Source organism: Oncorhynchus nerka, linkage group LG25 (genome assembly GCF_034236695.1).
Source record: "Oncorhynchus nerka isolate Pitt River linkage group LG25, Oner_Uvic_2.0, whole genome shotgun sequence".
In the NCBI taxonomy this organism is placed as follows: domain Eukaryota; kingdom Metazoa; phylum Chordata; class Actinopteri; order Salmoniformes; family Salmonidae; genus Oncorhynchus; species Oncorhynchus nerka.
Window position 1 is genome coordinate 31074435 of NC_088420.1, and position 16861 is coordinate 31091295.

Below are 16861 nucleotides of genomic sequence, written 5' to 3' on the forward strand. Positions count from 1 at the left end.
CCTACCTTCACCACTTCGCCACAGCCTGTCAGGAAGTCCAGGACCTAGTTTCACAGGGTGGGGTTCAGACCCAGGGTTCGAGCTTAGTGATGAGCAATCTTACATAGGTATTCCTCTAGTCCAGATGGTATAGGGCAGTGCGATGGTGATTGCATCATCTGTGGATCTATCAGGGGGGTAAGTGAATTGAAGTGGGTCTAGGGTGTCAGGTAAGGTAGAGGTGATATGATCCTTAACTAGCTTCTCAAAGAACTTTATGATGACAAGTGAGTGCTATGGGGCGATAGTCATTTTGTTCAGTTACCTTTGCTTTCTTGGCTACGGAGGAGGAGAGCCCACAGTCCTTGGTAGCGGGCCACGTTGGTGGCACTGTCGTCAGTGTCCACGACGTGGCTGGTTTTCCCTTTGTTGTCCGTGATTGTCTGTAGACCCTGCCACATACGTCTCGTGTCTGAGCCGTTGAATTGCAACTCCACTTTGTCTCTGTACTGATGTTTTGCCTGTTTGATTGCCTTACGGAGGGAGTAACTACACTTTGTGTTCGGCCATATTCCGTCACCTTGCCATGGTTAAATGCGGTGGTTCACACTTTCAGTTTTGTTTGACTGCTGCCATATGTCCACCGTTTCTGGGTAGTTTATAATTGTCACAGTGGATACATCTCCTATACACATCCTGATGACCTCAGTCACTGTGTCTGTGTATTCATAAATGTTATTCTGAGGCTACCCAGAACATATTCCAATCCTCGTGATCAAAACAATCTTGAAGCATGGATTCTGATTGGTCAGACCAGCGTTGAAAAGACCCTAGCGAGGATACTTCCTGTTTGAGTTTCTGCCTATCGGAAGGGACGGCAGGGTAGCCTAGGTGGTTAGAGTGTTGGACTAGTACCCGGAAGGTTGCAAGTTCAAACCCCCGAGCTGACAAGGTACAAATCTGTCGTTCTGCCCCTGAACAGGCAGTTAACCCACTGTTCCCAGGCCGTCATTGAAAATAAGAATTTGTTCTTAACTGACTTGCCTGGTTAAATAAAGGTAAAATTAAAGGGAGGAACAAAATGGAGTCTTCAGTAGATTTGCTGAAGGGAGGGCGAGGGAGGGAGGGCCTTGTAGGCATTTTGAAAAGTTGAATAGCAGTGGTCCACTGTTTTACCAGGGCGAGTACTATAGTCAATGTGTTGGTAGAACTAAGGTAGTCTTTTCCTCAAATTTTCTTTGTAAAAATCCCCAGCTACAATAAATGCAGCCTCAGGATATGTGGTTTCCAGTTTGCATAAAGTCCAGTGTAGTTCTTTGAGTGCCATCGTGGCATCTGATTGAGGGGGAATATACACAACTGTGACTATAACCAAAGAGAATTCTCTTTGGATGTAATACGGTCGGCATTTGATTGAGGTATTCTAGGTTGGGTGAACAAAAGGACTTGAGTTTCTGTGTGTTATCACAATCAAACCGTGAGTGGATAATCATGAAACATACACCCCCGCCTTTCTTCTTCCCGGAGAAGTCTTTATTCCTCTCTAGGCGATGTACTGAGAACCCAGATGGCTGAATGAGGGGGATAGTATATCCCGAGAGAGCCATGTTTCCGTGAAACAGAGTATGTTACAATCCCTAATGTTTCTCTCGAAGGAGATCCTTGCCCTGAGCTCCTTTACTTTTTTATCCAGAGACTAAACATTAGCGAGTAATATACTCCGAAGCGGTGGAGAGTGTGCACGCCTCCTGACTCGGACTAGAAGTCCACTCTGAATACCTCTTCTCCGTCGGCGGTGTTTTGGAGCAGCCTCTGGAATAAGTTAAATTGCCCTGGGGGGTGCGAACAAAGGATCCAATTCGGGAAAGTCGTATTGCTGGTCGTAATGCTTGTGAGTTACCGCCGCTCTGATATCCAAAAGTTTTGAGGGAGAGGTTGTTGTCCTGGCACCACACGGCCAGGTCTCTGACGACCTTCCTATAGGCTGTCTCGTCGTTATCGGCGATCAGGCCTTCCACTGTTGTGTCATCGGCAAATTTAATGATGGTGTTGGAGTCGTGCCTGGCAGTGCAGTCATGAGTGAACATGGAGTGCAGGAGGGGACTGAGCATACACCACTGAGTGGCCCCTGTGTTGAAGATCAGCATGGCGGATGTGTTGTTACCTACCCTTACCACCTGGGAGCGGCCAGAGCTGGGCGATATGGCCAAAATATCATATATATAGAAATATATACATATATATGTATGTATGGTATTTTTCTAATTTGACGTGACCCTAGGGTGGCAACATATATTCTAAATGATTTCAATGGGTCTTTATCCATTCTGATTGTTTTATACTGTTCAATTCAACTTCAACCAAAAATAATTTCCTTCATTTCCATCAATTTCTGCATTTCCTGCAGTCATTTGATATCAGATCCACACTGCCACGATATGGGCAAAAATACTAGGCCTTATTTTTTACCAAATGTTTCAATTGCAATTTAGATCAAAACACTTTTGTGAACTTTTGGAATCATGGAAATAGAATGTTTGTTATAATAATAGTGGGCACTTTGAATACAGTCTTTGACAATGACAACGAATGAAAATGCCATGGGCGAGTTATTGTGACAGGGTAGGAACCAAAGTGATTTTCAGTGTTTCCTAGAGGACCTTATAATCTTTGGCTACATTAAATCTTTATTCATATAGCCAACATAGTCATGCTTCGCCTATTCCTCTTTGATTCAGAAGATACTGTTGCACAACATGCTGATTTAAGCCTCCACCAGTACTGGTATCAAGCTGTATTAGCTAGCTATGTTTGCTTTGACTCAGTACTTTTATTAGCTAGTTAGCTAGCTAGCTAACTAGTGATTAGCATTAGTGTCTAATACGATTTAGCTAAACTTGCTAAGAAAATACAAACTAGCTGTTTGCAGATGTAAGAACCACAAACTAATATTGTAATTATAGAACGCTTGTGGATTTATATTAAGACCAAAGTGGAAACAACATTGTCATCAATATTGTTGCATGTACTGCATTGACCATGCAGACGGAACGAAAGTGTCTCATGGTCAAGCAACAACAAATGTGCTCCTTGAGTGACTGGGTGGGACTAGGTCTGTGTGGAATGTGGCATGGAGAGAGAGCCGAGGGGGATGACTCAAATAGCGGAGTAAGCTATAAAAATGGATGTTACACATGGCGTATCACATTTAACAAACCAAACATTCAACTAATGTTATAGAAGGTAAAGTAAAACCCAAACCGGTCCGTGCATAAATACCGATATATAGTCAAATACGGTACACCGCCCAGCCCGATCAGGGACTATGGTGGTCTGCTTGAAACATGTTGGTATTACAGACAGGGAGAGGTTGAAAATGTCAGTGAAGACACTTGCCAGTTGGTCAGCGCATGCTCGCAGTACACATCCTGGTAATCTGTCTGGTCCTGCGGCCTTGTGAATGTTGGCCTATTTTAAAGGTCTTACTCACTTCGGCTGCGTAGAGCGTGATCACACAGTCGTCCGGAACAGCTGTTGCTCTCATGCATGTTTCAGTGTTATTTGCTTCGAAGCGAGCATGGAAGTAGTTTAGCTCATCCGGCTCATGTCACTGGGCAGCTCTCGGATGTGCTTCCCTTTGTAGTCTGTAATAGTTTGCAAGCCCTGCCACATCTGACTAGCATTGAAGCTTATGTAGCACGATTTGATCTTAGTCCATTGTTGACGCTGTGCCTGTTTGATGGTTCGTCGGAGGGCATAGCGGGATTTCTTATAAGCTTCTGGGTTAGAGTCCCGCTCCTTGAAAGCGGCAGTGCTAGCCTTTAGCTCAGTGCGGATGTTGCCTGTAATCCATTGCTTCTGGTTGGGGTATGTACGTATGGTCACTGTGTGGACGACGTCATCAAGGCACTTATTTATGAAGCCTGTGACTGATGTGGTGTACTCCTCAATGCCATTGGAAGAATCCTGGAACATATTCCAGTCTGTGCTAGCAAACGGTCCTGTAGCTTAGCATCTGCTTCATCTGACCACTTTTTTTTATGACCGAGTCACTGGTGCTTCCTGCTTAAATTTTTTCTTGTAAGCAGGAATCAGGAGGATAGTATTATGGTCCGATTCGCCAAATGGAGAGTGATGGAGAGCTTTGTATTTGTTTCTGTGTGCGGAGTAAAGGTGGTCTAGAGTCCCCCTCCCCCCTGGTTGCACATTTAACATGCTGGTAGAAATTTGCTGAAACGGATTTAAGTTTCCCTGCATTAAAGTCCCCGGCCACTAGGAGCGGCGCCTTGGATGAGCGTTTTCCTGTTTGCTTATGGTGGAATACAGCTCATTGAGTGCGGTCTTAGTGCCAGCAATCGGTTTGTGATGGTTAATAGACAGCTACAAAGAATATAGATGAAAACTCTCTTGGTAAATAGTGTGGTCTACAGCTTATCATGAGATACTCTACCTCAGGCGACCAAAACCTTGAGACTTCCTTATCGTGCACCAGCTGTTGTTTACAAATATACATAGTCCGCCCCCTTTGTCTTAACAGACGCCACTGTTCTATCCTTCCGATACAGCGTATATCCAGCCAGCTGTATGTTGATAATGTCATTGTTCAGCCAAGACTCCGTGAAGAATAAGATAGTTTTTAATGTCCCGTTGGTAGTTTAATCTTCGATTTTATTTTCTAATGATTGCATGTTCGCTAGTAGAACGGAAGGCAATGGGGGTTTATTTGATCGCCTACGTATTCTCAGAAGGCAGTCTGACCTCCGTCCTCTTTTTCTTGGGCTTATCTTCACACAAATGACAGGGATTTGGGCCTGTTCCCGGGAAAGCAGTATGTCCTTCACGTCGGGCTCGTCAGACTCGTTAAAGGGAGAAAAAAAGCTTCTGCCAGTTCGTGGTGAGTAATTGCTGTTCTGATGTCCAGAAGTTATTCATACGAGACGGTAGCAGCAACATTGTGTACAGAATAAGTTTTTTTTAAATTTAAAAGAAAGACAAACAATGCAAAAAAACAAAGGGAAAAAAACAGTTGGTTAGGAGCACTTCAAACGTCAGCCATCTTTTCCGTTGCCGTGATACCATCAAGACACAGAATCAAGGCAAAGCATAATCAAGACAAGGAATCAGAGTCAACCCAACATCACAAATGCAACTTCAGATCTCCATTGCAGTTCAACTCATCAGATTAGTGTGAGGATTGCAGTAGCTTCGTGCGGGGCAAGTGATGATCAGACAGGTTCTTTGGCAGAATACATGTGTGTTTGTTTTTTTGTGTTATAAATTAGTGTTATTACTCACACATCTTATGATTAGAAGTATGTAAGGATACATTGTGGTTTTTGCAATGAATTTCCATAACTCATTAATGTTGAAAAAAGTCCCCTCCCCTGCCTTATGCCACCACGAGCCTGGCAGTGGGCTTCTGCACTTGTCCTTGTTTCATGTGTCTTCCCACCTGCGCCAGGCGGTGAGTTCTAAATAAAGACCCGTTTTTTTGTTGTCTGCACTACAGACTGCGATATCGGTCCGCTAAGGTTATTTGATGTGTAGTATTTTGTGATTGCTAGTCAAATGTAGGCCAGTGTGGTTTGTCTCGACATTTATAGCTCTCGGTCTCTCAAAAGACAGACCACCTGCACCTCCTTCTGCTCAATCCTTGTGCTATTGACTGTGTTCCATGTGTTTGAGACTTGAAGTACTCAACCTTGTAGTCCAGACCTATACTCATGACATTCATATTTTTTATTGAGGTTTGTTTTGCTTTTTCAGTGCCGAGAGATTTGTTCACTTGAATGTGCTGTGTACTGCAATTCAGCTTTCAGCTGCCAAGTACGACCTACTTGTAAAATTGAGCTTCACTGTTTCTGGTGAAAGACCAAATCTTCACCGCTGTCTGTCATTTGAATCCACAGAAACAAATTTAAACTGTTGTCCTGTTTCAGATGCTCAGCAACACTTGGTGGATATGTTACAAGTGAAGCTTTGAAATGCTGTGTGCCTTCTGTATATTTTACAATGTGTTTCCTTCCTTTCATTAAAACTCATTGACCTGCTGAATGAAATGTTTGAAATATATTGGGTATCAGTGGCGGTCGGTGCCATTTAAGATGAGGGAGGCCCAAAAATGTTTTATAAGCATTCCCTTATTTCTATTACAGCATATTGGAGAGTGGAGGCTGCTGAGGGGAGGACAGCTCATTATAATGGCTGGAACAGAGTTAATGGAATGTCATCTCCATGTGTTTGATACCATTCCACTAACTAGTTAGTGCTCCCCAACCTCCTGCCACCCAACCTCCTGTGACATTGGATGATGGTCATTCATATTCCATTCACACTAGCTCAATGTAACATCGATAGGTTTAGGCTACTACATGATACTCAACTTTTCCCTATACCCATCATGAGGTTGCTACAACCTAGCCTATGGCTGAGAGTTTACAACATTGGCGCACGGGTCGAGAGAAAAATTGGAGTAATCAAAGTGACAGACAGTGACGCATTCAATACCACCTTGTACACTCTTGCCTGCATGTAGCTGATTTGGCCGTAATCATTAGTCCAACGAGAGTTTCTATTGGACAAGTTCAGGTACACTATATATACAAAAGTATGTGGACACTCCTTCAAATTAGTGGATTTGGCTATTTCAGCCACACCCGTTGTTGACAGGTGTATAAAATTGAGCACACCGCCATGCAACCTCCATAGACAAACATTGGCAGTAGAATGACCTTACTGAATTAGCTCAGTGACTTTCAATGTGGCACCGTCATAGGATTTCACCTTTCCAACAAGTCAGGTCATCAAATGTCTGCTCTACTAGAGCTGCCCCGGTTAACTGTAAATGCTGCTATTGTGAAGTGGAAATGTCTAGGAGCAACGAGGGCTCAGCCCCGACGTAGACCACACAAGCTAACAGAACGGAACTGCCAAGTGCTGAAGCGCGTAGGGCATAAAAATAGTCTGTCCTCGGTTGCAACAATCACCACTGAGTTCCAAACAGCTTCTGGAAGCAACATCAGCACAAAAACTGTTCGTCGGGAGCTTCATGAAGTGGGTTTCCATGGCCCGAGCAGCCACACCCAAGCCTAAGATCACCATGTGCAATGCAAAGTGTCAACTGGAGTGGTGTAAAGCTCACCGCCATTGGACTCTGGAGCAGTGAAAACCTGTTCTCTGAAGTGATGAATCACGCTGCACCATCTGGCAGTCTGACAGACAAATCTGGGTTTGGTGGATGCCAGGAGACTGCTACCTGCCTCAATGCATAGTGCCAACTATAAAGTTTGGTGGAGGAGGAATAATGGTCTGGGGCTGTATTTCATTGTTCGGGCTAGGCCCCTTAATTCCAGTGAAAGGAAATCTTTCGCAACGATTCTGTGCTTCCAATAACAGTTTGAGGAAGTTCCTGTTTCAGCATGACAATGCCCCCATGCACAAAGAGAGGTCCATACAGAAATGGTTTGTCGAGATCGGTGATGAAGAACTTGACCCCAACCCCATCAAACACCTTTCGGATTAATTGGAATCGCCCAACAACAGTGCCTGACCTCACTAATGCTCTTGTGGCTGTATGGAAGCTAGTCCCCTCAGCAATGTTCCAAGATCTAGTGGTAAGCCTTCCCAGAATAGTGGAGGCTGTTATAGCAGCAAAGGGGGGACAACTCCATATAATGCCCATGATTTTGGAATGAGATGTACGACGAGCAGGTGTCCACATACTTTTGGTCATGTAGTGTAGGTTTATCCCCGTTTCGATCCGTTTGCTTCCGTTTAAGAAACGTTTTAACAGAACTGGTGGACTGTATACACCACTGATCAAACGCAAACACAGTTCACTTTCATAGCAGCCACATACAAACAGCATGATCACTTTGCTCCTTGTATAATTCCTTCTTGCATCTACGCACTCGGTTTTCCCTTCATGCCAAACCATAAATCATATAACCGCTAACCTCTACACACAGCCTACATTGTTGTCACCATATTAGCTAATGTCATAGTCAACATAGCTACTAGAACTAACGTGATTGTAAACCCGCTACAATCATGCAGTACAGTGCTGTCAGCAAACAGTTTAGCAGTTACACCGGCAGTCCTGGTGGCAATAAATGAATAAAACCAAAAGCTTACCTTGACTTGGAAGAGTTCCAGCCAGCTAGCTAACATAGCATCTTTCTCTGTTTGAGCTGGGTGTTTGAGTAGGCTAAAATAGCTAGCTGCATTCGCTAAAGTGAAAGTGGAAGAAAATACAACGTAATATAGTTAGCTCTCTCTCTTGCTTATTCTTCACTTTTGAATTTGTTCAAAACTGTTCAACTACTGTCTTTCTCTCTCTTTGAGTCAACTACTCACCACAGTTTATGCACTGCAGTCTTAGCTAGCTGTATCTTATGCTTTCAGTACTAGATTCATTCTCTGATCCTTTGATTGGGTGGACAACATGTCAGTTCATGCTGCAAGAGCTCTGATAGTCGTCATAATTACTGTGTAAGTCTATGGAAGGGGGTGAGAACCACGAGCCTCCTAGGTTTTGTATTGAAGTCAAAGTACCCAGAGGTGGATGGAAACTAGCTGTCCTCCAGCTACACCGTGATGCTACCCTACAGAGTGATGTTGAGGCTACTGTAGACCTTCATTGCAGAAAAGTGTGTTTTAATAAATTATTTGGTGACGTGAATATATTTAGCTTTATCTAAAAATGATTATCTTGAATGTTTCACTTTATTTGTATGAAATTCACTGAGGAGGATGGTCCTCCCCTTTCTTTTGAGGAGCCTCCACTGTGGGTATATTGAGCACTTGATTGATGAATAACTAACAAAAACTGCTGGTTCTTTGGCAGAATAAATGTGTGTATGCATTTTGTTAAATTTTTATTACTTTGTAATATGGTATTTTAGTGTTTTTATTAGTAAGCAAGTAGGACTGCTCTTTTACTTGTCCGAAAGCTGAAGTCTGAAGTCACCCCAAAAAATAAAGGTCTGTAACACCATCGAAAGTGTGACTGAAAATGAGTGAAGTACATACAGTACATTCAGATAGTATTCAGACCCCTTGACTGTTTCCACATTTTGTTCTGTAACAGCGTTATTCTAAAATGTTTGAACCCCCCCCACTTATCAATTCAATCTACACACAATACCCCATAATGACAAAGCTAAAACAGAAATACCTTACTTGCATAAGTATTCAGACCCTTTGCTATGAGACTTGAAATTTAGCTCAGGTGCATACTGTTTCCATTGATCATCCTTGAGACGTTTCCACAACTTGATTGGACATGATTTGGAAGGGCACACACATGTCTGTATGAGGTCCCACAGTTGACAATGCATGTCAGAGCAAAAACCAAGTCATGAGGTTGAAGGAATTGTCCATAGAGCTCTGAGACAGGATCGTGTTGAGGCACAGGTCTGGGGAAGGTTACCAAAAAATGTCTGCAGCTTTGAAGGTCCATAAGAACACAGTGGCCTCCATCATTCTTAAATGGAAGAAGTTTGGAACCACCAAGAGAGCTGGCCACCCGGCCAAACTGAGCAATCGGGGGAGAAGGGCCTTGGTCGGAGGTGACCAAGAACCTGATAGCCACTCTGACAGAGCTCTAGAGTTCCTCTGTGGAGATGGGAAAACCTTCCAGAAGGACTGCCATCTCTGCAGCACTCCACCAATCAAGCCTTTATGGTAGAGTGGCCAGACGGAAGCCACTCTTCAGTAAAAGGCACATGACAGTCAGCTTAGAGTTTGCCAAACGGCACCTAAGACTCTCAGACGGTGAGAAACAAGATTCTCTGGTCTGATGAAACCAAGATTGAATGTTTTGGCCTGAATGCCAAGAGTCACATGTGGAAGAAACCTTGCAGCATCCCTACTGTGAAGTATGTTGGTGGCAGCATCATGTTGTGGGGATGTTTTTCAGTGGCAGGGACTGGGAGACTAGTCAGGATCAAGGGAAAGATGAACGGAGCAAAGTACAGAGAGATCCTAATGAAAACCTGCTCCAGAGTGCTCAGGACCTGAGACTGGGTCAAAGGTTCCCCTTCCAACAGGACAATGACTATAAGCACACAGCCAAGACAGAGCAGGAGCGGCTTCGGGACAAGTCTCAATGTCCTTGAGTGGCCCAGCCAGAGGCCAGACTTGCCGTGCATCAATACTCTCCATCCAACCTGACAGATCTTAAGAGAATCTGCAGAGAAGAATGGGAGAATCTCCCCAAATACAGGTGTGCCAAGCTTGTAGCATCATACCCAAGAGGACTCGAGTGGGTCATCGCTTCCAAAGGTGCTTCAACAAAGTACAGAGTAAAGGGTCTGAATACTTATGTAAATGTAATATCAGTTTTTTTACATGTTATAAATTTGGAAAGATTTCTAAAAACCTGTTTTTGCTTTGTCATTATGGGGCATTGTGTGTAGATTGATCAGAAGGAAAAACACAATTAAATCCATTTTAGAATAAGGCTGTAACGTAACAAAAAGTCAAGGGGCCTGAATACTTTCCGAAGCACTGTATTTTCCAGTTATGCAATGTACAGCAGAAGTATGTTCTTAACATATATATTTCAAATCTTAAAACACAGATTTGAGACCAGAATAACATTACCAGTCAGCTTAGTTTTCAATGTATTATTTTTTTTTACTTCATAGGGGTTTCAACTATATCCACAACAACATGTTGCAGTGCTTTATAATACAAGATGTTGCATTGAACTTCACCCTCTGACATAATCTGATACTTAGAATACAACCAGTCAGAATTTAGAAAACAGGTCAATGGAAACTAGAGTGTTAGCAGATTCCTCTGCTTTGTTTGGAGATTTCTCCAGGACTGAAGAAATAGTAAAACACAGCCCCTGACCAAGCTAACTCACATCCCTCTGGTACAGCTATTGAAGTGGGATATGGTACAGCTGCGGCAATGTGATTTGAATAGTGTCAAGAATGGTTCATGTTAGGCTAACAGATATTACCGTCAATATCTTACGTGTGTGTGTGTGTGTGTGTGTGTGTGTGTGTGTGTGTGTGTGTGTGTGTGTGTGTGTGTGTGTGTGTGTGTGTGTGTGTGTGTGTGTGTGTGTGTGTGTGTGTGTGTGTGTGTGTGTGTGTGTGTGTGTGTGTGTGTGTGTGTGTGTGTGTGTGTGTGTGTGTGTGTGTGTGTGTGTGTGTGTGTGTGTGTGTGTGTGTGTGTGTGTGTGTGTGTGTGTGTGTGTGTGTGTGTGTGTGTGTGTGTGTGTGTGTGTGTGTGTGTACATCCATTTGGTAAAAAGCAGAGGTGGAGCTCATAAACAACCGCTCCTTAATATGCTCATCAATTTACAAGGGGGTTAAGTGCATGCTAATGAAAACAAATGCACTTTTCACACCAATTCTATCCTCACAAACAGTACACCTAACCATTACAGGTTCCCCTGGCCTGCAGGGTGCAGCAGTGCTGTCCAGGAAGTGCTAGGGGGAGGAGAGGCAGAGTTCCACCTCTGGGAGGTGAGCAGAGAGCCTGGTATGGAGCACAGGAGACTTCTAGAACAGAGTCACAGGAGTCCAAACCAATCCTATAGACCACAGAGCATGCAGGCCTAGGAGAGTCTGGGAGAGTGTGGTGAATACTAGCACTCTAGTGGCAGAAGACAGACGCATAAAGCTTTGTGCTTTTGACGAACAAGGGAAGTAGAAATGCTGACCATAAAATGATTTTCATTCTTCCTTCAATCTCAAAGGAAGAGATGGTACTAAAATACAGTATTCTAATTGGGACATTTTAATTAGCATGTAGAGCTACTCAAATGAATCCTGTCCCATGACAGCAGTGAGAACTTTATTAACTGTCTGTCATGGAAACCTCTCCCTCCCAGGTCCTACCCAGAATGCCTTGCACTCACAACACGATGCCTAGCCTCCCTTGACAGCTCTAAGGAAAGCTATTTATTTTCTGTCAACATATCCTCCACCTCACCTAAGTACATTACTTTTACAAAATCCACCATTATTGATAATCTAGGATGAAAAACAGCATTAAGTACAACATACATTTTGTTTGAAATGTAAACATCCTTAATCAACGTATTATAACAATAATGATAACAATTATAATAATCAGAGCAATAATTACAGTTTAGCAATAATAATAATAATGGACATTGCCTAAAAACTACATCCTGTTGAGTTTTTCCAGAAGGTCTCAAAAACATATATATAGTGGAAGTACATTTTCTTTCTGGCTAATAGTAACTTAAATATTTACAATGATTAATTTACAACCTATGGCCCAGCCCAGTCAGATAGTTGTCCTTTTTAAAAATAAAAAGCACAAGAGGAGGATGAAGGGTCCATGTGTCTGTGATAGTGGCCCACTGGGTGTGTGGGTGCTGTGTGTCCCAGTGTGGACTCCCCATGTCAGTGTCTCAGGACCAGAGGTTCACATGGCCACCAGCTGGCCCAGAGCCATGCGGAACTGCTGTGTGCAGCCGGCCAGCTCCCTCACCCTCTCCGTCATGTCTCGCGCCGCACCGGGGGAAGGATACTGCAGCGCTGCAGTCTTGGTGCTCACCACGATGTCCTTGAGTTTGTCACACAGAGCATTACTGTGCTGGGCCACATGCGCCCGCACCTCTGGGGACTTGGCCTGTCGAGAGAGCGTGTCCCCGATGAACACCAGCTTGTGTGCGCTGAGGATGACAAATTTGCTGTGAGCCACGAAGATCTTGGGCGGCTGGTTGTTGTTGATGGAGGAGTAGAAGGCGTCGATGGCGTTGGTGAGGGTGGTGACGTTGGCCTCACACTGCTCCGAGTAGAAGAGCAGCAGCTGTCGGTCGCCAATGCTCAGCTTGCTCCGCTGGACCGCTGGATAGTGGGGAGGCGGGGTCCAGCCTGAGATGTCATTGTTGATTGGCTGGCTGACTTCCTGCTCCAGTCGCTCAAACTGTTTCAGCTGCAGTAGATGGGAACACAAAGAGAGTAAATAAATACCTGCCTGATCTGTAAAACATCCCATGTGAACTGATTGAACCCTCAACCACTAAGACAACAATGGAACAGCACAGTCGCACATAATGTTCTTTCAAACACTCCCTTATTAATGACTAAGATACACATCCACTCTCACTGACTGACAGACCCACAGGTCCTCACCTGCTGCCGTTCCAGTGTGCTTTTGTTGTGTCTGGTCCCTTTCTCTAATAATTGCCTCTGATTCTTCTCAAACTCTTCCTTACCCTGGAAATCAAAGGACAGAAAGAAGATGTATTTACTGCTCCAAACACATAGACACAAACACACTAAGACAATGCTGGGATGGGATTTTCATTCAACTGGCTCAAGGGAGGATCACCCATATAAAATAATGTCTGACACCACGTGTGATAATCCTCCTAATCAGTAGAGGGCAGTATGAGCTCATATCACACCAGACCAGACTGCAGCTCTGCCACTGCACTGAGAGAAAGTGACACATGACATCGCGATTTGTATGTTATTGTGCCACACACACATATAGCACTGAAACATATTTAAGATATAACTGTATTTTAAATAAGATCATATCATTTTAACATAATCTGTTCTCCTTGCATTTTCATAACAACAACACTGCTGCACAAGAGGGATACAACAGCAGCAATGGACAGCGAAAGCGATGACATATGATGGGTAGAGAAACACGCCTGTACATGCAGTAATGGTGACTGATGATGACACCTGAAGCAGTGCGTTGGAGAGTATGTGTATCCCACATGACCAAGCCTTGTATGGGAAATTGATCAATCTACTGGTGTATCGTCATCTCTATCTTCTCTTTCATCTGAAATACTGTACCAGCGTGTCATTAAACACAGACAGACACTATGGTTTACATGCTTAACATAATCCATGGGTTAATGTAGAGTGCTGCTGATTGCTCCAAACCACCATGATGTTATAAGTACCAGTGCTGTCACTGACAGTACCAACACACTCCAACCTTATTCTCCACTGATAATTGAGGATGTAAACGCATATGTGATGATCTGTTTTGTTCTTTCATATGAGGAGGTATTACCTGTAAATGCACATAGTCATAGTCCTCCATCCAGCCCTCCTCTGTAGTCTCGTAGGGCCGGTCATGGGTCTCCTCCTCGGCCGTGAACTTGGGCGGGGACGGCAGGGGCCGGGACTGGATGTTGGCCCTGCCGTCTCCTGTCTGATAAGCTGAGATGTTGTTGTTGGTCATCTGACCCATGAGGTCAGCAGTGTGGGGGACGTGAGGCAGAGGAAGCTGCTGCTGCTTGTTTGTCCTTTTAAAGAGCAGCGAGGCGTTGCCATGGAGAAAGGAAGCCAGCTGTTTAGTGTCGTCGGGCACGCCCCGGGCACACATGACCAGCCGGTCCAGGTCATCCCCACCATTGCCTGCTAAGGGTGCCATTTGAGCAGAGGGGGCCCAGCCCACAGCGTCCAGAGCCTGGCTGTACTTGACCAGGCCCTGGAAGGCTTCCTCCATCTTCTGCACCTGCTTGCCCAGCTTGGCCTGCAGCGTGCGGTCAGTGGCCTGGGCAGAGTTGGCCACGGCCCCCCGTGCAAACTCCAGCAGGTCCCTGACGGCCGCCCTCATCCTGTCCACCGCCTTCCTGATGGCTGGCAGGTTGGCCTCCATCTGGGTGGGGCTGCGCCAGTTCCCACTGATGAAAGACATGAGGAGGGAGACGGAGCCCTCCACCTCCTGCTGTAGACGGGAGAGGCGCTCCATGGCCTGCTCCAGGTCTAGGATCAACAGCTTCCCCGGGCCGGCCTGGCTGGGCACCGCCGACTCCCTGACTGGCACCACGTCCAGAGAAGAGGTGGACAGGTTGCTGCGGGTGCTGCCCGTGCTGGAGGCAGACAGTCGTTTGAAGCTGACAGTCATCTCCTCTGTGGCACCCGCGTCTCTCACCACCTGAGGGGGGACATCATAGATGGAGTCCTCACACGCAGGCCGCTCGCGTGGGAAATCGTACACATCCTGGGGGTTGTGGTGTCCGCCCTTCCTCAGACTGGCAGGGATGTCGTAGATCTCCTGGCCCAGGGGGGCGTGATAGGCGTCTGGGTGGCGCTTGCCGGTGAGGGGAGGGGGAGGGACGTCGTACACATCTTCAGGGATGGGGGGCTCAGGTCCCCCGGGGATCAGATAGCCCTGGCTCTGGCTCTCCAGACTCTTCAGCTTGGCAAAGTGGGGGGGGACATCATAGGTCTCCTCCCTGATAGGAGCGTCTGGAACATCCTTACTGACGGAGGGGGGGAAGTCGTACACCTGGGAGGGAGACAGAGGCAACATCAAACACACATACTGTACTGCCATAGGACTTCATAATGATGTATAACACATTCTGACTCATGATAAGGAGGAGGGATGGTTACTTTAAGACCCCACATATCCAGCACACAAGGACAGATGGTAAAGTACACTGGGATTGATGAGTCTACCACTGTCTTCCTCCTCTCCTACAACAACAGACAGAGAGGACACCCTATTGGTGCAGCATCAGCCTCTCACCGTTTGCTGGGAGAACAGCTGGATCTTGTCCACACTGGGGGGCGTGTCATAGACGTCTTGGCCACTGGGGGGGCCTTTCACCACCATGGGTGGCGTGTCATACACCTGGGGGGAAGAGAGAAGGCACAGTGAGATAAAACACCCCAAGCAATAAAGATACATTTACAGACACACTCTCAGAGATATACATACACACATTAAAAGAGACGTGCACACATACAGACACACACAGGGCGGCAGGTAGCCTAGCGGTTAGAGCGTTGGGCCAGTAACTGAAAGGTTGGTAGTTCACATGCCTGAGCTGACAAAGTGAAAAATCTGTTGATGTGCCCTTGAGCAAGGCACTTAACCCTAATTGCTTGAAGGTCACCGTTGATAATGGCTGACCCTGGCCGTGACCCCACTCTGAGGGTATCTCAGAGGGAGTTGGGATATGCAAAGAACACATTTCCAATTCACATGTGTATTAATATACACTTACATAAACATCCACCAAATTATTAGTATTTCATTCATACGCAATCAGGAGTAAGAGCTCAATTACAGCTGCAGCAGACTCAATTGAGGAGCATATTAAAAAGGGAGGGACTAATGAAATCATGCTTCTGAGTGAGTGTTGGATTAATCCAGTTGAATGTGGAGAAGGTGGGAGGGACACAGCCCACTTTGTCCTCTAATCTCTCCTCTCTCTGGGCCTCCTCTCTTCTCCACTGCCTTCCTACCGTTTTTTGTATGCTTTCTTTTAACCTCTCTCCTCTTCCCCATTAGTTAGGGTGCATAATGTCAGGGAAGGGGAGACAAACAGAGGCATTATTAAGGCTGCAGACAGAGGGGGTTAGTGATGGCGTTGATACACGCAGTAGGACCATCTCTCCCACTCCTACACAGAGGATACACATCCCAACTGGGACTGCCTCTGACACACACACAGGGAGCAGGACTGACTGGAGCAGGACTGACTGGAGTAGGACTGACTGGAGTAGGACTGACTGGAGCAGTCCTTGTGATGCCCACAAAATACAACATTCAAATCAATGTGGAGATTTTACTGCAACAATGATACGGAATGTGTTTGAGAGGATGCCTATTGCCTAACCTCTTTTCTAAAGCACTGTCAAATTCAATCCCACAATGCACTTGAGCCTGGAGCAGCGGCGAGGGAATTAACTTTGCTGTCAGTCTTGTGTGAGTAAACTTCTGGAACATACCGCCATGCAGCAGCCAATGTCTTGTCTCTGTCTGTCTGTCTCCAGCCTATGAAGAAGGGTCTGATGTTGATGAACAGACTATTTCAGAACTACAGTGGAGCAAAAAAGTATTTAATCAGCCACCAATTGTGCAAGTTCTCCCACTTAAAAAGATGAGAGAGGCCTGTAATTTTCAT

The 16861-nt window shown here is 45.4% G+C and overlaps 1 protein-coding gene across 2 annotated transcripts in view; it reads right to left on the reverse strand.

Moving 5' to 3' along the window:
* Positions 1-11877: 11877 nt before the first annotated feature.
* Positions 11878-16861, reverse strand: part of LOC115109374 (breast cancer anti-estrogen resistance protein 1-like) — a 127210-nt gene continuing 122226 nt past the window's right edge. For both annotated transcript variants that reach the window (XM_065009735.1, XM_029634198.2), the window contains exons 4-7: positions 15478-15582; positions 14011-15234; positions 13107-13190; positions 11878-12906 (exon numbers count right to left, since the gene is read on the reverse strand). In XM_065009735.1, coding sequence (XP_064865807.1) covers positions 12394-12906; positions 13107-13190; positions 14011-15234; positions 15478-15582 — 1926 coding nt within the window. In that variant the 3' untranslated portion in view covers positions 11878-12393. The remainder of the gene's footprint in view (positions 12907-13106; positions 13191-14010; positions 15235-15477; positions 15583-16861) is intronic.